Here is a 23,537-nt window from a genome sequence, read left to right on the forward strand (position 1 = left end):
TTTCCACCTCATTACTCTTGGGGAAAAGCCACTGATTCCTGCCAGTGATCACACCTCTATGTGAGACAGTAGGCCAAACAGATGTTATGATGTAGCATTGGACCATCACATGCACTCTGGGCTTGGGCCTGGAAGACCAGAACTAGGAACTTGGTGCCCACTGTGGAACAATTTATGTGCAAATAAAAGTCTAAAAATTAATTATTATGGGTAAGGGGCAACTTGACTGAGGGCCTTCAGAACTATAACACGTACTTAGTATATAATGCAGAAAGGAATAGATTTTTCTTTTGCTCCTCTATTAAAGAAAGAAGTTACTATCTATACTATCAGGCCCTAGCCAAGTTAAAATGCAATCTCTAGAAAATCGCAAAAAAGGAGAAAGATTCTTACCATGCTCCCATTAGAAGGCCACTATCAAAAGAACAGAAAATACTAAGTGTTGGCAAGGATGCAGAGAAACTGGAACCCTGTACTCTGTTGATGGGAATGGTAAATGGTGTCGGCACTATCAAAAACAAAAATTTACTCAAAAAATTAGAAACAGAATTACCATATGATCTAGCAATCTCACTTCTGGGTATATATGCAAAAGAACTGAAAGCAGGGTCTTGAAGAGAATCTGCATACATGTGTACACTGCGGTATTACTCACAAGAGCCAAGAGAGGGAAACAACCCAAAAGTCCATCAAGAGAGGGATAGATAAAGAAAATATGGAATACACATACAAAGGAATACTATTCAGCTTTAGAAAAGGAGAAAACCCTGGCACGTGTTACAACAAAGATGAACCTTGAGGACATTATGCTACATGAAAAAGCCAGTCACAAAAAGGCAAATACTGTGTGGTTTTACTTATATACAATACAAGAAGTAATCAAACTCACAGAAACAAAAATAAGATGGTGGCTGCCAAGGGCTGGGGGAGGGAGAAATGGGGAGTTGTTCAATGGGTACATAGTTTCAGTTTTGCAAGAGGAAAAAGTTCTGTGTATTGTACAATAATGTGAATATATTGATACTTAACACTACTGATCTGTACACTTAATGGCTAAGATGGCCAAAAAGAAGAAGTAGGAGAGAAAGGAGAACTTTTTAGGAGAGTTTTAAATAGTTGCTAGATACTAGAAAGCAGGAAGACTAGTAACAGGGTCTACTCTGCAGAGCTTCACATGGTGTCCAAACTGGACAAAAGCTGTCACTTCACAAGCTGTGACCACTCCTGCTCTCAGAAATGGCTTTCACCACTGGGGGTTACCAGCAGCCCTTTGCTCATAGGTGCTCTTTGGCCATGAGTTTGCCTATTTCCTCCGAGCAGCCCACTTGTCCATTCTTCTTGGCTGACGTCAATGACACCTGCAGATTCTGCTCAACCAAACATGATCTCCCCTGCTTTTCACCTTCCTGAGCCCTCCATCTATACATCTTGAACCACCTGTGTTTGCTTACCTTCTCCAGAGAACTACATATAAGGGGCCAGGGCACCATCTTATTTACCACTGTGGATCCTGTAGCACAGCAACGTGCAGAGGAGGAGGTCACAATGACTCCTGAACAACCTTACCCTGTTCCAATCCCAGTCTCCAAACAAAGTCTTGGAGCCACCAATGTCTAACACTGAAATGCTATTCCTAAAGCTCTGCTAACTCAAAATGACATGAGAATCCAGACTAACCTCCAGATTCCTCCTCTCTCATTTAATACAATCCAATAATGGAGGAGAAAGAACTTTCTATATTCTGGGAAGTTCCAGTAATTCCCAGGCCGCTCTGACCCAGAGAGGAGATTTGAACTAAGCCTCCCAAAGTCACTCCCTCCACAGAGACTCCCAAGCACTGTTCTGGATCAAACCCCGGATGCACTTGTCAGCCTGTGCACTGCCTCACTATTCCCAAGAGAAATCCATCGTGATTCTGCTGCGGCTTGTTGTTCTAATGACTTTTTAAATTATCTTTCCCCTTTCATCCTCCTTAGTTGCTAATGTGTCAACTTAAAGAATTTCTTGTTTAAAAGGGTGCTACTTTTGATCTTGACAACCACTCCAGTTAAAATTCCACAAAGCACTTCACTCGGAAAGCTGATTTAAATGATCTGAGCTAGAAAGTGCATAGAAGCTTCAAGCAGGTAGAAAGCAGGAATCTATGCTTCCGTCTCAGTACTCCTCCTTAAAATTTGGACAATTTGCCTGACTTATTGCCCAATTTTTTATTATGTTATCAGCAAACAAATCAGTCACTGTGTAGTTTACAAAGAAGCTGTTTGCTAATTTGGCTGTTAAATTCTGTTCATCACAGAAACACTGGATTGTAAAAGAACAAGGCTAGGCTCATTTCCTGCAACCCTTACGCTGTACCAAGCTGAGACGGGTACCGAGATGTGTCACGGCAGTCCCTAATTAGTCCCCTGAGTGTTTTGCTTGATTTATTCACGTAACAAAAATTTACAATCTGTGAGGCACTGGCCAACGCCCTGACAGTACAGAAGTGAACAAGACAGACAAGACTGCTGATCTCATGAGCTTCTGTAGGAAAAGACTGCCCAGGCAGAAAAGACTGCCCAGGCAGGGGCATAAGCAAGTGCAAAGGTCATGAGGCAGTAAGGACCCAGGAGTTTTTGAGACACAAAAAGGAAATCAGTGTGACTGTAGCCAAGAAGATGAAGAAGAATGGCAGAAGCAGGGATTAGAGAGACAGCATCCAAATCTCATAGGATCTGAAGGCCTTGGGAAGAAGATTGTACTTTATTCTAAGTATGATGGGAAGTCTTTGGAACCAGATGATCTAATTCACATTTCTAAAAACCGCTTTGGTTGTGTCATGGACAGTGAACGCTGTCTCAGACTTTATTTTTTCCCTATATCTCTGTCGTAATATGGAGTGTTGCCTTGGAAACTAAACTGAAGAAGTCATCTTAATGCTTCCAGGCTAGGTTGTCATCCTAAGCAAGGAAAGGCCGGAAGCAGTACAGGTGCTTAAGATGGACACTGGAGGAGGAGAAGGCTCTGGGGCTCGAGGTCATGGATGAGGGTGTTTGCAACTTGCCTCTATGCCAAATATTGGGCTGTGCTCTTTAGCCAACCAGCCTTAATCAAATTCCACTAAGAACCTTCCAGTGATAATCATCTAGATGATACTATCCTTCCATAGACAATTGACTACAATTGGCCTTTTACTACAGAAGGCAGCTAACCCTGCCCTCCTTCCACAAAGGCTGGAGACTTTCAGGACTTTCTAATTAGCCATTGCACTCACTCTACTTTCTATGCAAAAGTAGGAAAGTTGTAAAGAAAGGGAACTAGGGTTCCAGAAGGAATGGTGGGGCCAGCAAACCCAGGGTGTGGTAGCAGGATAATACCTCTCTGAATACTTCGTTTTAGCTTGTTACACAGATCCACGCGGGGGTTATCAACAGACTCCTCTACAGATCCCGGGCTTTGTTCTGGAGAAGAAAGGCCTCTGCTCAGATCCAATGGCACTTTACCAGCGTGAGGCGGTGGGGACGCAGCTGGGCTGTGGGTGGTGGTGGGGCTGCTGGACGCCGAGGAGGTGGTCAGATCCAGTGCGCCTATCCTTGAGTTCAAGGGAGAAGTCAAGGACAGCTTTCTGGCCCTCACTGGGGAGGACGTCCTGGACACAGCCAGTGGAGGTGGGGAAGAGAATTTGCGACACAGGCGTGGGGATTTGCCTTCCACCAAGTGTTCACCTCTGTTGTTCTGGCTGGTAGCAAAAAACAGTTCCAATGACCTAAAAGCAAGAGCAAAAGCTATTAAAAGATTGTGGCCGAGTGAAAAATTAGTCTCCTGATGTCATTCAAGACATGCTCCCTACATTAAAAGGCCATGCTATCATAGAACTTCTGTGGCTGGATTCCTTTATTTAAATGTTGGCTGTATACCATACACTTGCCAAAAGAACACACTTTTTAGGCTTTGTCTAACCCCTTGCTACTGAACTGTGTCCAAAGACAAGGAACACTGGCATTGGGCTCCACTCCAGATTTACTGAATCAGAGCCTGCAATTTAACAAGGTCCCCAGGTGATGCTTCTGCATATTAAAATGTGAAAAGCACAGTTGCTTTTAAAAAAAGAAAAAGAAAAGAAAGGTAGAAAGAAAAGCTCCAAACAATAGCTTTATCTTGCAAAGGCCACTTGGAAACTTAAACTGCTTCCCTTGGGAATTGTGACCTCCCCTCACCGTCTTCTACTGGGGACTGGGGGGTCTGGTAAGCTCAAAGGCCAGCCAGGACCCTGAAGAGTGGGCTGTCCATCAGCACAGAGACCCAGTGAGCAGGTGGGGCATGTTTCATGTCAGGCTAATCCCAGGCCTACCTGACGGGGATGGAGGTGAAAGGCCTCTTGTATATGTCAGAAAGCTTCCCCAGCACCACAGCTGCCGTCGTGAAAATCCGATAGGTGTGCAGAAAGGTGTTGAGGAAATCAATGCTAAGAAACCGCAGGTCGGTCAGCCTCTCCAAGAGGCGCTCCACGCTGGCGTACCGGATCTGCGGCACTTTGCAGGAGTTGAGGGTTTTACTGAAGCAAATGTCAGTGTCATCCTTGTGAAGCCGGGCGTCAGACCTACGCACAAGGCAGGAATGTGAGGACAAGACCAGAGCATAACTGACCCTCAGCCCCTGAGTATTTCAGGGTCTGTAAATGCACACTCATGTCCAGGCTTCCCCTGGCATTTGATAAAAGATGTGCTCGGACATATACAAGGCAGGGCCACAAAAACATCAACCATGCCTTTATAGTTCAGGAAGGTCAGAATTAATTGTGAAAACAGGAATCATTCATTCCACTGTGGATTCCTTCTCCAGGGGAGGAGAAATAATTTTCCCTTTACACTCCTGAGATCTTAATTGAGTCTCTGTGATAAAAGATAAACAAGAGAAAAATAAAGAAGCTTATTAACATGTATATCTCATGTATCCCTGGGAGATAACCAGGAGAAAATGAGAAACTCAAAAAGGTGGCTTAGAACTTAGACTTAAATGCCATCTTAATAGGGAAAGCATGGTGGGGGTTGTGTATAGGCCTCTCAGGGAAGAGTAAATGATTTTTAGGAAAGATGAATGGACCCTTAGAATAGATGGAAGGTATCAGAATAGATGGAAGGTTTGTGACAGCCTGGGTGTGATGTTGACATCTAGTCTCTCCTGTGACAGCCGTCAATTTTCCATGGTTGGTGAAACTCCTTGGGAGATTTATGACAATTGAGCTCCTTTTTGAGAATCTGTCTTTAGGCAGATAAGAAGAGTTCAGAAAAACCCTCTCTGCATTTGCTGTTTTTCAAGTGTCTGTAGCTCAATGTAATGAATATGCCAAAGTGGCCTATGTTAGAGTAGCATACTCTGCTTTCACTTCTTTCTCTGATTCAATCCTATTTTATTAGGAAATTAAAGCCAAAGTCCTATTTAGGAGGAGCAGGGCTTATACCCTCAAATCAGAATATCAGAAGTATGATTAAAAAGTAAGGGTGACATTCTCCCCACAGAAGGGTGGGGAAGAGGGGAAGATGCAGACAGCCCTGCTATTATCTGTGGTTATTTCTTTTTCTCACTTGTAATTTTGTACATCTGTGCTCCCCCCCTCCCCCCCGCCACCAATTTTTTCTTGACTAAACCAATAGATATTATATTATTAGGTATTTTTTCCTCTGGAAACAGCTCTTTGATCAGCTCTACTGTTTTTTTTTTCTATATTTTAAGGTATTAATTTCCATTCTTAGTTATTTTATTCCTACATTTTCCTACAGTTGATTTTTGTCATTCTTTTTCTAACTCCTTGAATGCTTAATCCATTTCATTCTTTCTGGCTGATTAATGCATTGAAGGCCATCCATTATTCTGAATACACTTTAAACCATCAATTGTGTAAAATACTATGTTTTCATTATGTTTTCAATACTCTGCAGTGTTAAAAAGTGTCTTCCTAAAAAAATAATGGATGTAATATACTCAGTGAACTCTTCTAAAGATTCCCCTTCCACAGTCTCCACCTGCCCACCTGCAATGCTGGGTTTCTCTCATTCTATAAAACCACCATCTGGCTGCTCCTCAACTTGTCACCTGGAGGCCCTTGTCCTGGAAGCCTGCAGCAGTCTTTCCAGGTGGACAGGAAACTCAGGGGAAGGTTCACACAGCAGCCCTCAGGATCCTTGGGTGTGCTCAGAGCCCTCAGCTCGTGGTGCACCTTCGTTAGAAAGGTCAAGAAGCCGGGCTAAGTTCATAAGACTGAAAGCGTGGAAGCTGAGGCTGAATCCAAGTGAGGCTCAAAGAAACGCACACCTTTGCGAAGACTGCCCGTAGCCTTCACATTCCCGTCTGAGACCCCGTGTCTACCTTCACGGCAGCATCTCAGAAACAGGCGATCAATGAAGTGCTGGATTTCATCACTTGATTAAAGGGTACACTACGGGCCAGTGAGGTTCAGTGAGACAGTTGCTTGCTAAGAATCAGCTGGCTTGTTGTGAGTGTCCCTAATTAGCTCTTGCAGTACTTGGGAGGGATTTTAAATTATATATTTATTTTCTTTGGGATAAAAAGGAATCAATAGCTTCTTTAGCTTGCTCTTGGAAACATCCCACCCTAAAGTAAGCTCAGTGCAGAGGGGAAGACTTCATTTGAGGGCCTGAAAGAGCATTTTAAATGAGTAGCTTACTTCTGACGAGGAACTAAGGGCAGCCTGTTCATTCTAGTCACATCATTGATCTTGAAAATATATAGAAGAGCATCGAGTGACGTTCTTGAAAATACAATGGCTCTTTCTTGTCCTTCATATGTGACCATCCACCAACTTTACTTTTCTGGTTCTTAATCTTCCTCCCTTGTTAAAAGACCTCAGAAACTTCTTTAATTCAATCAGTCTCAGTTCAGTTCAGTTCAGTTCAGTCACTCAGTCGTGTCCGACTCTTTGCGACCCCAGGAATTGCAGCACGCCAGGCCTCCCTGTCCATCACCAACTCCCGGAGTTCACTCAGACTCACGTCCATCGAGTCAGTGATGCCATCCAGCCATCTCATCCTCTGTCGTCCCCTTCTCCTCCTGCCCCCAACCCCTCCCAGCATCAGAGTCTTTTCCAATGAGTCCACTCTTCGCATGAGGTGGCCAAAGTACTGAGTTTCAGCTTTAGCATCATTCCTTCCAAAGAAATCCCAGGGCTGATCTCCTTCAGAATGGACTGGTTGGATCCGCTAATCAAGGTGATCACTTTTTATCCCACCATTTTCCCATCTAAAATCTCCATTTTCTTAGAAATGGCATTTCTAAGTAATGCCATTAAGCTAGGAAAATTTTTTGTTTTAACCTCTAAGTTGAGGTCAACTATTTTGAAAAGACAGCAAGCCTCAGCCTAAATACATAAAGTATAAAACATCACTTAAAGGAATATAATCACCTAATAAATATCATGATTTTGCATTCTAATGGTAGTTTTGCACTTGGCATTTTTTGACTATAATTACTTTAATCAAATACTAGGAGGAAAAAATATATTGTAGCCAACACATGAAATTACAACTAATTACACCACTGCCTCTCAAAATTATGATTACAGTTTCATTTTAACTAAAGAAAAAAAAATTAAATATTATGAAATTATTTAATTTTCTTTTATTACACTGAAAGAGATTTTACTTTATTTCCTAAGGGGCCCTCAAGAAGATATAACGTGTTACCTAAGCCTCCCATGATAGTAACAACTCCTTTTTGGTAAACATTTTAAAAAACAATCTTGAAACATCAAACCCAAATCACCTATTGTAATTAGTAAGTTTTAAAAGTGAGTCCCTGCAAAGTAATGCCATTAAGATAGGATAAATTTTTTTCTTTTAACTCTGCAAAACATCTTTTTTTTTTTTTTATTGCATGTAGCCAGAGAGACGTGCAGGGAGGCAAGAATATAGAATTTAGAGAAGAACAGGACCACGGAGGAGACTATCAGAAGGAACAGAGATTGCAAAATCATCTTTTTCTCTGATTGAAGAGAACCAGGCTCAATGAGCCAGGGGAAAATGGAAGGAAGAAAGATACAAAATATATGAAACTCTGCCTTGGGAATACACCTCGTTGAGAATAGGGCATCCAAATATGTGTGACTTCCATAGGAAGTCCTTACAGCCTCAGATACAGGTTTCTATTCTCTAGTGAGTGGTTCCAACTCATAACAGTGACCTCTCTGTCCCTCCAAATGCAGGGAAGTCTTGGTCTATATAGGAGGCAGTTACAAATGAAACTGGAAATGGGAATTAGTCAAACTCCCAGCACACAGGACAGAAGATGCATTGAGATGCCAGTCATAACTGAGGCAGGCAGAAAACTAAAGTTTTTATCTGTATTAATTTTTTAACTGAACAAAGTGTATGTAGAGTAGGTGTGCAGCTGCCCTAAGGTTCAAGAGCTTATAAGTTGGCTACCAAGTCCAACTTACATATTCTCATTCTAAAGCAGACTGGAATTTCAAGGCTGTCTAATCTTCAAGAAAGTACTTTAAAAAAAGGAATGAAAATAATATACATTATTTTGTGAAATATTAAAATAAGTCCCATCACTTCATGGCAAATAGATGTGGAAACAGTAAGAGACTTTATTTTCTTGGGCTCCAAACTCACTGCAGATGGTGACTGCAGGCATAAAATTAAAACACGCTTGCTCCTTGGTAAAAAAGCTATGACCAGCCTAGACAGCATATCAAAAAGCAGAGACATTACTTTGCCATCAAAGGTCCGTATAGTCAAAGCTATGGTTTTTCCAGGAGTCATGTATGGATGTAAGAGTTGGACTACAAAGAAAGCTGAGCACTGAAGAATTGATGCTCTTGAACTATGGTGTTGGAGAAGACTCTTGAGAGTCCCTTGGACTGCAAGGAGATCCAACCAGTCCATCCTAAAGGAGATCAGTTCTGAATGTTCATTGGAAGGACTGATGTTTGATGTTGAAGCTGAAACTCCAATCCTTTGGTCACCTGATGTGAAGAGCTGACTCATTTAAAAATACCCTGATGCTGGGAAAGATTGAAGGTGGGAGAAGAAGGGGACGACAGAGGATGAGATGGTTGGATGGCATCACTGACTTGATGGACATGAGTCTGAGTAAGCTCTGGGAGCTGGTGATGGACAGGGAGGCCTGGCGTGCTGCAGTCCATGGCGTCGCAAAGAGTCGGACATGACTGAGCAACTGAACTGAAATGAACTGAACTCTGGTAGAAAACTAATAAGAAAACTAGCCTGGTGATGTGAACTTAAAAATTAAGTCATAATTTGAAACTTTTGACTTAATATTCCATACTTGGTTTTAATTTTATTATTATACATTTTTAACTGATCTTTTCTTTTTACCTACCTTTGAAAAAAATACACTTATTTATTTATTTATTGTTGGCTTCATTGTGTCTTGGTTGCAGCACATAAAATCTTCATTGCAGCACACAGGTGCTCTCTAGTTGTGGTGTGTGGAATTAGTTGCCCCATGGCATGTGGTATCTTAGATCCCTGGCCAAGGATGGAACCTGAGTCCCCTGAATTGGAAAGTGGATTCTAAGTCCCTGATCTGTTTTTTGTTTTTTTTTTTAAACTATACTTAAAAACCTAGAAAATGTAAGGCTAAAGGAATCTCTGCATGAGAGTCTTAAAATGACCTCTGCTGTTGTTCAGTCACTCAGTCGTGTCCGACTCTTGTGACACCATGGACTACAGCAAGCCAGGCCTCCCTGTCCTTCAGCATCTCCTGGAGCTTGCTCAAACTCATGTCCATTGAGTCAGTGATGCCATCTTACCATCTCATGCTGTTGCCCCCTTCTCCTCCTGCTCTCAATCTTCCCCAGCATCAGGGTATTCCAATGAGTCAACTCTTCACGTCGGGTAGCCAAAGTATTGGAGCTCCAGCATCAGTCTTTCTAATGAATACTCAATGTTGATTTCCTTTAGGATTGACTGGTTTGATCTCCTTGCAAGTCCCAGAGACTCTCAAGAGTCTTCTCCAACACCACAGTTCAAAAGCATCAGTTCTTCAGCGCTCAGCTTTCTTTATAGTCCAACTCTCACATCCATACATGACTACTGGAAAAACCACAGCCTTGACTAGATGGACCTTTGTCTGCAAAGTAATGTCTCTGCGTTTTAACATACTGTCTAGGTTTGTCACAGCTTTTCTTCCATAAAAAGAAAGAAAAAAATGACCCTGTTCAAAATATTTTAAAACTTGACTAGCAATTTAAAATAGTGTCATCTTTTTACATATTTTCTTTAGTAATTGTGGCACTAGTATAATGTACTCTGCCTTCATCTGATACAATAATTAACAAGTTTTAAACTTTGTACCATTGGGATGATGCTAATTACAAAAAATACCTATCATTGTGCCTCTACAATGAAGGGACCTATCAATTGTACCTATCAATACCTGCAATGAAGAGAAAAGTTGATGCTGCTTTTTGCCTTAGCTCAGACCTAAAAAAAAATCCACATAAAAGGCATGGAAGACAAACATTTTCTTAGCTTCATGTAACTTTTTGGAAAGATATAAGAGGACTACTTTTAAAAATACATTTTATTCTTAGAATTTGGACTGCAAATAACCAAGAAAATGAGAGTAGGGAACAATTTGGTCAGCTTGAAAATCCTTCCAAAACAATTTTTGAATTTGGAAACACAAAAGTATACAGAGACAAAAGTACTAATGAAGAGAGTTATGGCACATAGTTATTGATGTAACTTCTCGCTTCAAATAAAACTACGGTTTCCTTAGTGATAACACTAAATCATTGGATTTGCTTTCTTAACAAAACACATAGACAGCAAGATGGAAGCCCCCAGCAACAGCCTCTGGAGCAAATCCATACACAGGCTGTGGGTAGACGGTACCATAGAAAAGCCAGTTAATTTATGTTGAATGTCTTCAAAATCTCAGTGTGTCTCTACAACCAAATCTAACTAATATGATTCATACTCACTGAGAAGACTGCAAAAGAATCTGCCAAACTTTTGTCCATCCTCTGACACATCTGCTATCACAACTTTATATACTGAACTTAAAATTTTTGATAGGCTTTTTGTACTGAGGAAGGCATTCTGAATAGTATGAAAAACTGTATTTCTATGCTGTGAGTCAATAAACTATGAATCTGAAAAACCATTACAATAGTCTTATTATTTATAATGGCATATTATGAATTATCACATTACTGCTGAATGTATTCACAGTATGAAGCTGAATCCCAGTGAAGTAATATTTTATTCAGGGTTTTACATTCTCCACCAATTTGATCCTGATTAAAATGTCAGAGAAAGGATTATCACACTTACTTAATCATATGTGGCACAGTAACTTTGGAATTTTCTTCAAACACTATAGTCATTAAACCATTACACCGTATGTTGTCCACGCACTGTGAAATTAAAAAATAGACAGTTACAACCCACATGAAAACCTAGGCAGAGTATGTATTCCTAGAATTATTTAGAGTCATAAAAACAATTCAGTTTCTCATCTGGGCACATAAGCACGCAAGCATGGGTATGCACACATGTGTACACACACACACAGGGAAACATTACACAAAGAAGAACAGATTCCATATCCAAATACCAAAACTGCGCACCTAGCAAATGCCCAAGGATAGATATAAGGGCTGCATTTTCCTGGAACATGTTCCCCAAGGATTCTGAGCACAATGTCACATCGGCACAATCCTCTGGCAGTCACAGCTCTACTTGAGGAGTTTACACCCCTAGTGACCACCTCTGCAATATTCCTTCTCTACCACAGGGCGTGGTATGGGGCAGGCAGAGAAGAAATGGTGGCTTCCTTGGATGGGATTCATCTTCTCTCTCACTAGTAAGCTCTGTGTGTGTTTTTGTGTGTGTGTGTGTGTGTGTGTGTGTTTGGTTTTTTTTTTTTTGCAATAAATCCCCACTTACTAATTTCTCAAGCAGCTTCTATTGGCAATGTGTTGGTTTGGTGAGGATGAACTGTATGCTTTCTCCTTTTCTGATATATATAAAGCCCTGTTCATCTCCTCTCTTTTCTTTCTAAGAAGAAAACTCAGAACGTTGCTAATTTTCTCTGCCTTCTTTATTTACATCTATGCCTTATCAATTCAAAATTTCCCTTTGCAATTATTTTGGGCTAGAGAAGTATTTTGAATTATACATATTCCCTTTAAACAAAACAGAAAATGAAAAAAAAATCTAAACAGTTTTTAAAATCAGAAATTACTTTTAGTTACTAGGATACCATGTACTACTTAACGATTATAATTAAATGGTGTGAGGAAATTGATTGCCAAGTGATTTCACACAGCTCTTGAACTCAGGGTTTATCCTAAACCCCAATGTCTAATGAAAGAATGAATATGCATATAAAAAACTTTGGATTACCAGCATCCCCTGACTGTTGATTCCCCTACTTAGCATATCAGCCATTTTCATACTTAATGTTCCTTAAAACTTTGTTTCCTCAAGTCTTATGCCATTATTTCAATGACAAGGTATAGCAGATCTCAACTTCTGGGAATAAAGCAGAATATTTTAAAGTTCCTCTTCAATTCATTTCTTTAAACATCTGAAATTTTGAATTAGCTTCTTATATGTATAATTGTGGTTCAGTTCAGTTCAGTTCAGTCACTCAGTCGAGTCCGACTCTGCAACCCCATGAATCGCAGCACGCCAGGCCTCCCTGTCCATCACCAACAGTTTGAGTTCACTCAAACTCATGTCCATCGAGTCGGTGATGCCATCCAGCCATCTCATCCTCTGCCGTCCCCTTCTCCTCCTGCCCCCAATCCCTCCCAGCATCAGGGTCTTTTCCAATGAGTCAACTCTGCACATGAGGTGGCCCTAACTACATATTAGATGATATGTGCTTATACGTGAGTTTATACTATATCTTACTGCCCTAGGTGGATTACAAAAATGCATATAGTAACACAAAGTCAAGGTAAGTAAGAAAATCAGAGAGGATTTGGATAAAGTGTGGAAAATAATAAGATGAAGCCTGGAACCAACTGACCACATATACTTTATGTTGAGAAGTTCCAAACACTTGCTCTACATGGTCCTCAAAATTAGCTGAGCCATGGGGCAGCCAACTCAAAGGAAGCCATATGATCAACTACAAAATTCATGGCTTAACAGAACCTCAATTCATCCTACTCTCTATCCAAAGGAAAAGTATCTCACGGGTCTTATAAAGAAAACATTAAATAATGTCGTGAACATTACTGTCCTCAACAACTTTATTTTAAAGTAATTACAGTTTTGTTTTTTTATCAAATCATGTCTTATAAACTTCCTCAACATTGGTTGAAGAGTATAATTTCAAACTAACCACTCCGTGGTGAGTCCCAAAGGATGGGTCCTGCCTTTGCTTATCTGATTTCAAGCACTAATTTCATACTCTGCAGAAAAGGGTCTGTATGGCTGCTCTTCTTTAGGCATAAATAAATGCTGCCTCTCCCATCAGTTTTGAGTAGCAGGAAGTTAGACATGGTATTCTTCTCAAAGTTCTGAAACTGTGCTGTCCTAAATTAGTACCCAGCTGTATGGAGCCAGTGTTTTCACCAGTGAGCCAAGCTGCCAGTAGGAGGGGTATCCTCGTAGGCCTCAAAATGACCACACGACCTCAAGGGAGAGCTCTCAGTCAGGGCCAGGTGAAAAGAGACTCCAGTGACTCCATTCATTTCTATGCATGAGCATACAGGGGAAAGCAAGGAGATGAGAATGGCTGGTGTGAGCATCTAGAACGGAGGAGACGGTAAGAAAGAGGAAGTCAGCTACAGTCAGCAGTCTCGAATCTGGATTATATCCAGCAGGCAGATGGGAAGTCACTACAAGTTTCTAAGTGGTCTTGTTCAAGTTAGAAGATCTACAGCTGGGGGAATTCACTGAATGGCAAGATCATCAGGATGATATTCTGAGTCACAAATGAAATGATTCATGCCTCCGCTGAGGCGGACCATGGGAATGAAGAGGAACAGATGGAGATAAATATTTTGAAGAAAGCAATAATAGAAATTGATGAGTTACTGAATAAAACCAAGAGAAAAAAACAGGGTAAAATTCAAAGATGACTATCACTATTAAGCCATTTTAAATTGGAAAATGCAAATATATTTAAAAGCAATAAACATGGCCAAATGTCTTTTGAGTGACACAGAACTTAACCAAAACTAGTCTACCTTTTTGGATTCTCATGGGCACCAAGAAGATGCATAGATTATATGGCATTAGAGAAGGCAATGGCATCCCACTCCAGTACTCTTGCCTGGAAAACCCCATGGATGGAGAAGCCTGGTAGGCTGCAGTCCATGGGGTCGCTAAGAGTGGGACACGACTGAGTGACTTCACTTTCACTTTTCACTTTCATGCATTGGAGAAGGAAATGGCAACCCACTCCAGTGTTCTTGCCTGGAGAATCCCAGGGACGGGGGAGCCTGGTGGGCTGCCGTCTCTGGGGTCGCACAGAGTCGGACATGACTGAAGCGACTTAGCAGCAGCAGCAGGGATTTTATTAAATGAGGGTCTCATGTCTGCATTTATTAAGTATGTACCTATGTGACAGATACTGGGCTAAATGCTGGGAGATGAGGGCAGGGAGCAGAGAAAGAATATATAAAAGAGTTTCAAAGATGAGTAAGGTAAACCACTTTAAATTCCTTTTCCTAATTCCAATGGGAAAATGGTTTAGCACTATCCCTATTCTTATGAAACTAGGAGCGAGATTTTGGGGCATGGGGATGGATGTTGCATACAGACAGGGAGAGGAAGGAGGGGCTAAATGATCCTTCACCCCAGTGACATTTCTAGCTATTCCTTAGACTTTTCACTCTCGGTTTTTCTGAGCAGAATTAAGATGTTACCTGGGTAACTAACACAGAAAGTGGGAGGACAGAGATGGTGTTTGGTGAGAATTGTGGAAAGTAAACAGTGTTCCTTCAATTTCCTTTAACAGTCTAAGCAAAAGCATAGTTATCAGACAACAGCCTTAGGATGTCTCAGGGCTATAGATTTTATATTTAGCTATTCTATTTGGTTCTTTGAAAGTTAAACCTGGATCCTTTTTACATAGCGATCTTTTCTTTCCTTTCTTCTTCCTTCCCTCCTTTCATTTCATACTTTACTTTAAATCTTCTTTTAAACCTGTCTTCTCTAAGTTATCACTCTATTAGATGAAGTTCCAGCAGTGCTAATTATACTCCTTACTGAGTCTTCTGACTCTCATTCATGATAGATCAGTTAGTCAAAAGATTTGTAATTTTTTATTTTGAGCACATTGTCATGAGCCCTGAACTGTTGCTAATGCAGTGACTTTGTGTTTGCTTCTACCAAGCATTCTTGCTAACCAGCAACAGTCCAAAAATTGTTTCTGCATTAATTTCTCAGTTTGGAATTTTCACACCATGTGAATATTGTGAATCTGAATTTCAAATCCATAGACCAGAAATGCATTTGTTTTTCTCAAAGGAGATTTTTAAAAATTCAGAACCCAAGACGAAGACAGACTTCTTTATGATTTCCCAGGCCAAATCGGTATTTTTTTTTTGAGTTTTTATTTCATGTATGGGACCGCCTTCCAATGCTCAGGCTTTAAACAGAAATCTTAGTTCCTTTAAGGGGCCCAAGGCTAACCCTCGCTCCTTTAGCTAATACCCTTCAGGCATGGGACCAATAACCAGACTTAAATCATTCTCATGTCTCTGTGTCTTCAGTTTACATGCTGTTTGCTCTGACTTTAAATTTCCCTGTTATTTCTGGCAACTAGAGATTTCCTTTTATATTTATAAATATCATCAATGAATTAAATTTTTTATTATACTGATTTTATGTATTAAATATTTCTTTTTTTAAAAAAATTAATTTATTTTACTTTATATTATTGTATTGTTTTTGCCATACATTACTTGAATATTTCTGATTTTGTAGCCAGAGGGGATCTAAATTGGTGCAGTCCTCCACACTGCCAGAATTGAAACTTGAGATAAATGTTTTAGATCCAAAAGAGAAGATTTATGTGACCACTTCTGAACATCTTATTATCCAGTGTCAGATCTCATTTTGTAAATCTACTTGATTCATTGTGTCAAGCATTAAATTATTTTCAATTGGAATAAAAATAAATTTTTACTTACACTCAAGTCTCAGAAGGAAATATACATGCAATCTGAACCAGAGATCAAAAGAACATGTAATAAAAAAATCACATTTAATTGTATAAAAAGGTCTTTGATAACTGACACATCTATCTGTGGGATGGATGAATATATATACATATAAATATACACACACACATATACACATATGTTGCTATTGATTAGTAGCTAAGTTTTGTGACCCCATGGACTGTAGCTGGCCAGGCTCCTCTGTCCCTAGGATTTCCCAGGCAATAATATTGGAATGGGTTGCCATTTCCTTTTCTAAGGGATCTTCCCAACCCAAGGAGTGAACCCGCATCTCCTACATTAGCAGGCTAATTCTTTACCACTGAGCCACCAGGGAAGCCCATACACACATATACATACATGTGTATATAAAATATATTATGGTATATTTATAACAGAGAAGTGGTTTTGAAATGGACTCTTTATCTATTAGAGGCTCCACAGACAGGGTTCAGTGACAACATGATTTTGAACAAACAGGATTCCTAGGGGCCCTGGGTTTACCAATTCTACTTCAACCAGAATATTTTGCTTTTATCTCACTTCCATTTGGTATTTTCAGTACTGCTGCACGGAAGAAAAGAGTTCTCTTCCAGAAAGAAAGTTAAACTGCAATAGAACTTTTATTTATGAATGTGTGTATGAATATATTAATATTTATATTGAAAGTATATATTCATAATCATATAAGCACATATCTTGTGTTGGGGAGAAGAGATTGAGCCCTGGGAAAATGAATCCAATTCACTCAGTTAAAAGAGAAAGACATGAAAATAGCCAGCGCGTCATATAACTTTAAGGACAAAATTTATGTGAATTACTATAAACCTTAAAATCAGTAAGATAACAAAATCAGATTCCTAGATCATGGCTATTCTAGTTCAGTTTGTGATGACTATGACCAGGGGATAGAGGACTGGGAATATGCATATTTATAAAAGCCCCACAAATTAAAAAAAATTTTTTTATTGGAGGATTATGGCTTTACAATATTGTGCTGGTTTCTGCCATACATCAACATGAGTCAGCCACAGGTATACATATATCCCCCTCCCTCTTGAATCTCTGTCCCATCTCCCACCCCATCCTACTCCTCTAGATTGTCATAGAGCACTGGGCTGAGCTCCCTGTGTCACACAGCAGATTCCTACTAGCTATCTATTTCACGTATGGTAATGTGTATGCTTCCATGCTACTGTCTCAATTCTTCCTACTATCTCCTTCCCACACGGTGCACAAGTCTCTTCTCTGTCTGTGTCTCCACTGCTGCCCCTACTCTACAAATAGATTCATCAGTACCATCTTTCTAGAGTCCACACACATGCATTGCTGCTGCTGGTGCTAAGTCACTTCAGTCATGTCTGACTCTGTGACCCTGAGGACTGTAGCCTGTCAGGCTCCTCTGTCCTTGGAGTTCTCCAGGCAAGGACATTGGAGTGGGTTGCCATGCCATCCTCCAGGGGATCTTCCCAACCCAGGGATTGAACACTTATCTCTTATTTCTCCTGCACTGGCAGGCAGGTTCTTTACCACTAACCCAACCGGAAATACAATATTTGTCTTTCTCTTTCTGACTTACTTCACTCTGTACAATAGACTCTAGGTTCATCCACCTCATTAGGACTAACTCATATATTTGTTCTTTTTTTTTTTTTAGTTGTTTTTTTTTTAAACCTGATACACTGTATTAGTTTTGCCAAACATCATAGCTGAGTAAAGGTCCGTCTAGTCAAGGCTATGGTTTTTCCAGTAGTCATGTATGGATGTGAGAGTTGGACTATAAAGAAAGCTGAGCACTAAAGAACTGATGCTTTTGAACTGTGGTGTTGGAGAAGACTCTTGAGAGTCCCTTGGACTGCAAGGAGATCCAACCAGTCCATCCTAAAGGAGATCAGTCCTGGGTGTTCATTGGAAGGACTGATGCTGAAACTGAAACTCCAATACTTTGGCCACCTCATGCGAAGAGCTGACTCATTTGAAAAGACCCTGATACTGGGAAAGATTGAAGGTGGGAGAAGAAGGGGACGACAGAGAATAAGATGGTTGGATGGCATCACCGACTCAATGGACATGAGTTTGGGTAGACTCCGGGAGTTGATGCTGGACAAGGAGGCCTGGGGTGCTGCAGTCCATGGGGTCGCAAAGGGTCAGACACGACTGAGTGACTGAACTGAATATTCCTTTGTGTGTGTGTGTGTGTGTGTGTGTGTGTATCACAATTTCTGTATCCATTTTTCTGTAGATGGACATTGTCCTAGCTACTGTAAAGAGTGCTGCAATAAACACTGGGATTCATGCATCTCTTTCAATTAGGTTCTCTCAGGATATGGTGGCTCAATGGAAAAAAAATCTGTCTGCAACGCAGGAGACACAGGAGATGCGGGTTTGATCCCTAGGTTAGGAAGATCTCCTGGAGGAGGGCATGGTAACCCACTCCAGTATTCCTGCCAGGAAAATCCCATGGATGGAGGAACCTGGCAGGCTACAGTCCATGGGGTCAGAAAGAGTCGGACATGACTAAGTGACTAGGCACATCCCCAGTAGTGGGATTGTTAGACCCAGGTAATTTTGAATCAGTTGGTCCTTGAAGGAAGGCTAACAATGCCTTTTGCAGCAGTGTTTTTGGTTGGTTGGTTGGTTGGGCTTTTTTGTTTTGCTTTGTTTTCCTTTTTTTTTGACTGTACCACACAGTTTGTGGGACCTTAGTTCCCTGACTGGGGATGGAACCTGTGCCCTCTGCAGTGGAAATGTGGAGTCCTACCCATTGGACTACCAGGGAATTCCCTCTAGTAGGCTTTTCTGCAGGTCCTGCTTAAGGAAGTATCTGGTCAAAGGTCAGTAATCTACTGCATCACCATACCTTTCTATCTTCCTAATACTTCTAAAGAGTGGGAAGAAAAGTAAACTCAATTTTTCTCTTACATTACCTTTTTATATTAAAGTAAAAAATTCCCTATTGATTCCAGAGAAGCTATTTTAAGGGAGGAAGCATGTCAGTGTGCTACAAATTTGTCTATATTTTGACACATCTGCCCAAACCAAGAAGCTCAGAGGTGAATTTTAATTCTGCATTTTAGTTAATACCCATAATTACAGAAAAGTCTGTTTAATACTCCATTATGTATCACAGTAAGACATGCACAGATGAATGCACTATATTGAAATGAACGGTCAAATGTTCAGCCTCAAATTTTTCCCTATAAATAGATGAAAAAGGGAAGAATTATTGGTCAAGACCATTAACCACTTGCACATTTTGTTGGAGGCACCAACGGTTAATTATGACCTTGCTGGTGGAGCTAAAAGTATAATTATTCATTCAAGCAATTGTTACTTCTAAAAATTACAGCTTCAAAGAGAGAGGCCTGACAAAGCTAAAAGTCTTAATTTTCATACAGAGTTCTCTATGTGAAAGTGGGATTGTGTCAATACTTAGGCACCACTTTATTATTTCAAGTAAGAGCTACATGTGATTAGTATAACATGGTACAGTGTTTTAGCAAGGTGGAGTCAAATTACACCAGAAAAAATTAAAATTTGCAAAACAAAAAAAATGACAAAAATAAGGACAAAATCATGGAGAATATATTCATAATTTAGATCAAAAGAAATGTTCATTTCCCTAGGACAGGGAAGGATATCTACAAGCATAGCCCCAACAAATAAATGTCCATCTGGTATAAACAGACAATAAATAGATATGGTGGAAAATAGTCTCACTGATAACTGCAGAAGTAATTAAAATCACTAGGAAGGAATTCCACTTTTCCATTAAATGAAGAAATGTGACAAACATGACAAAATTCAGCACTGGCAGGACTTAGAATAGATGAGTTACATATTTCTTGGAGTGTTTTGGCAGTCTGTTGAGTCATGAATCTTGAATTCATGAAAGTGATCAGGCCCCCTTCACCAGCCCTATACCTGTGGGTAAGATACACCAACAAGGGGCCTTGAAAGGAGGAGTAACTCTCCGTGCAAAGATGGCTAGCACCACCCCATCCACACATTAGTGCTGGAACTTGGAAATTGCCCGTATGCCTAATTATTCAGAAAGAGCTAGAAAAGTGGTAAGTTAACATGATGCGTCCTTAGTTACACAGTCATGTTGGACTCTTTGGGACCCCATGGACTGCAGCCCACCAGGTTCTGTCCATGGGATTTCCTAGCCAAGAGTACTGGAGTGGATTGCTATTTCCTTCTGCAGGGGATCTTTCTGACCCAGGGACCGAACCTGCATTTTCCGCATTGGTAAGCAGATTCTCTACCTGCTGAGTCATCAGGGAAGTCTAAGTTAACATGGTAGAATAAACATATATTACCATTAGGAGACACTGATACAAAGAACTCATAGGAATATAGGAAGATGAAAAAGGAAAAAATGATGCATATATGCAGCTAGAGGCAAACTGTTGAATTATTTTGGTATGGCAGGATTGTGAAGGTTTCAGAGATGAAAATATTTGATTTTCAGAACAGAGTTTCTCAAATGTAATTGTGCAAAAGTGATCAGTGGAGCCTGTTAAACCTGAGGGGGTGTCTGGAAGGAGGGTTCAGGAATCTGCATTAAAAAAAAAAAAAACCTTCAGGTAATTATCTGTGAAAGACACTTTGATAAACATTTATTTAGTGATCTGGGTGTTGGAAGTATTTCTGGTTCCTTTTTGTATCCATATTTTTACATATACATGATAAAATATTAAAAGGTACATTTCAAGCATTCTGTAGGTTCATCTTATCAATAATGAATATGCCCATAGGGATGTTTGGGAGACTGACAGATTTCATCAATGTATGTATAGCACACAGTTTCCCCCATAAAATGAAAATGTTTTAAGTGGAGAACAAAGCCCAGTTGAGATGCAGGCTGCTGGGCAGTAAACTAGGCTCAGTTGATAGTGGAGCACTCTGTCCCCACCACCCACCATTCAAACCCCGTGTCAGGAAAATCACTAAGTATCTCAGAACACTCACTACCTGGCTCAACATTTTTTTTTTTAATTCGAGTGTAATTGCTTTACAATGTTGTGCTGGTTTCTGCTGTCCAACAAAGTGAATCAGCTACATGCATACATATGTTTCCTCCCTCTTGAGCCTCTGTCCCTCCCCCACATCCCAGGCCCTAGGTCATCACAGAGCATGGAGCTGAGTTCCCTATTCTATACAGCAGGCTCCCAGTAGCTAGCTATTTTACACACAGCAGTGTACCTATGTCACACTTAGTCTCCCAATTCATCTCACCCTCCCCTCACCGTGTCCACTTGTCTGGTCTCTATGTTTACGTCTCTATTCCTGCTCTGGAACTAGGTTCATCTGTACCATTTTTCTAGATTCCACACATGTGCATTAATATATGATGTTTGTTTTTCTCTTTCTGAGTTACTTCACTCTGTTTGATAGACTCTAGGTCCCTCCATATCTCTACAAATGACCCAATTTCATTCCTTGTTATGGTTGAGTAATATTCCAATTTATATGTGTACCATAACTTCTTTTAGAAGCAGTTGGCTCATAGCCACTCCCTCCTCTTCGATGCACTTCCTTCGTTTGACTTGCAAGACACCGCACCCTCTCGGCTAGCCTCCAATTGCGCTACTGGTTCCTTCTCTTCTTTGCTGTTCGTGACTTCTCACTCACTCCATGGGCTTCTCCTCATTTCTACCTATACTGACTCCCTGGGTGATCTCAACAGTCTCGTGGCCTTAAATATCATCTAAATGACAGAGAGTCTCACACATGGACCTCCCTCCAAGCACTGAGCGTCCATACCCCACTGCTTACTTAACAACTCCCTTGAAATTACTTCCCTCTTTCTACTTTCCCTCTCAACATTCCCCTTCAGCCACATCTAACCTTCATGCTATTGCTCAAAATATACTGCCTCCTACTCTAGAGTGCTTGCAGAGGCTGTTCCCTCTGTGTGGAATGACTTTCCCTCTGTTAAATATCTACATGGTATTTTCCATCACTCGCCACAGTCTTTGTTTACATGTTGTCTTCAAAATGAGATGATCACCTTTTCAAAATTGTACTGACCCACACCTACCTCCAGTCGCCCAGTCCTTCTCAACCTGCCCTATTACCTTCTAACATAAAATATTATATATTTATTATCTTTACATTGTTTTCAGTTTCCCCACACTAGACTGTAAGCTACACAAGGTCAGGGAATTTTTGTTGTTCTCTCCTGTCCATGATATATCACAAGCACCGAGATAGTGCCTAGCATATGTTATCACTGCATAAATATATTTGTTGAATGGCTGAAATTTTAAGTATCGAAACCACACAATATTAAGGTTCTACTGAACACAGTAATTTCGTATCATGATATCACTGTCACTCAGAAAGACACAATTTCCTGTTGTTTCTTTATCCAATTCAATTGTACATATAATCTAGTACACCAGTATATTAGCCATAGAAACTTGGAGAAATAGGAAGAAATTGTACACCTACACTCAAGATGTAGTCTACATGCGTACTCAGTCGCATCCAACTCTTAGCTACCCCATGGGCTATAGTCTGCCACGTTACTCTGACCATGGAATTTTTCAGGTAAGAATACTGGAGTGGGTTGCCATTTCCTGCTAAAATGTAGTCTAAGTAGAGAGAATCACTGCTTCTGGGAGGCAAAGTATTAGATCCTTTCTTTAAAGGACTGGGCATAGAATCATTCATACACCTCAAGGGTCTTTTCTCTCTTAGCGATGCCTCACCTGGCCCCCTAAGTAAGATCGCTTAAAGTTTTTATCAGCTCTGAATCTTAGGCACCCCAGTTATATCATAGGGTAGAAATGATAAGAAGCTGGAAAAACAAGTTTGTCTACAACTCTAATTCTCCCCATTCTTCCTACTTATCTTGGCTTCACAACACATACACAATTTTGTTGCACTAAGTTGTCTACTTCCCTTTCTTCTCTACTAATCTGTCTGTCTCCTTGAGAGCAGGGATCGTTGCCAAACCCCTGGTACTTACACAATGCCTGGGAGCACAGGGTGATTGCTCAGTTAACATTCACAGAATCAATAACTGATTCAGAGTTTCTTAAGGTAAAAGATGCATTCCACAGACTTAATTACAGTATTAATTCATACAGCTTAGAGCTAATGAAAGTATTAGTAAATCTCCATAAGTGTGTAATTATGCAAATATACATGATCCCATATTTTTGTTTCTTTGTTAACCAGAAAAGAAGCACCTTGACTTCAGCTATGTATTCATCATCAACAGTCCTGGAAGAAAAGCAGTAAAAATCTGGAATTCCAGTAGAGGACATTTACAGTGGTAATAAAAGACCTGGATTAGGTTTCAGTCATGACCCAGCACAGTTGTGTAACTTCAGACAAATGCTTATTAACCTTCTGAACCTCAGTTTTC

The 23,537-nt window shown here is 40.4% G+C and overlaps 1 protein-coding gene across 5 annotated transcripts in view; it reads right to left on the bottom strand.

The window, feature by feature from the left end:
- Positions 1–23,537, bottom strand: part of RASGRF2 (Ras protein specific guanine nucleotide releasing factor 2) — a 260,971-nt gene that overhangs the window by 113,134 nt on the left and 124,300 nt on the right. For all 5 annotated transcript variants that reach the window (XM_006065110.4, XM_006065111.4, XM_006065112.4 and 2 more), the window contains 3 exons: positions 11,304–11,386; positions 4,331–4,579; positions 3,357–3,745 (listed from right to left, as the gene is read on the bottom strand). In XM_006065110.4, coding sequence (XP_006065172.3) covers positions 3,357–3,745; positions 4,331–4,579; positions 11,304–11,386 — 721 coding nt within the window. The remainder of the gene's footprint in view (positions 1–3,356; positions 3,746–4,330; positions 4,580–11,303; positions 11,387–23,537) is intronic.

The sequence above is a fragment of the Bubalus bubalis genome, chromosome 9, assembly GCF_019923935.1.
Source record: "Bubalus bubalis isolate 160015118507 breed Murrah chromosome 9, NDDB_SH_1, whole genome shotgun sequence".
Lineage (NCBI taxonomy): Eukaryota > Metazoa > Chordata > Mammalia > Artiodactyla > Bovidae > Bubalus > Bubalus bubalis.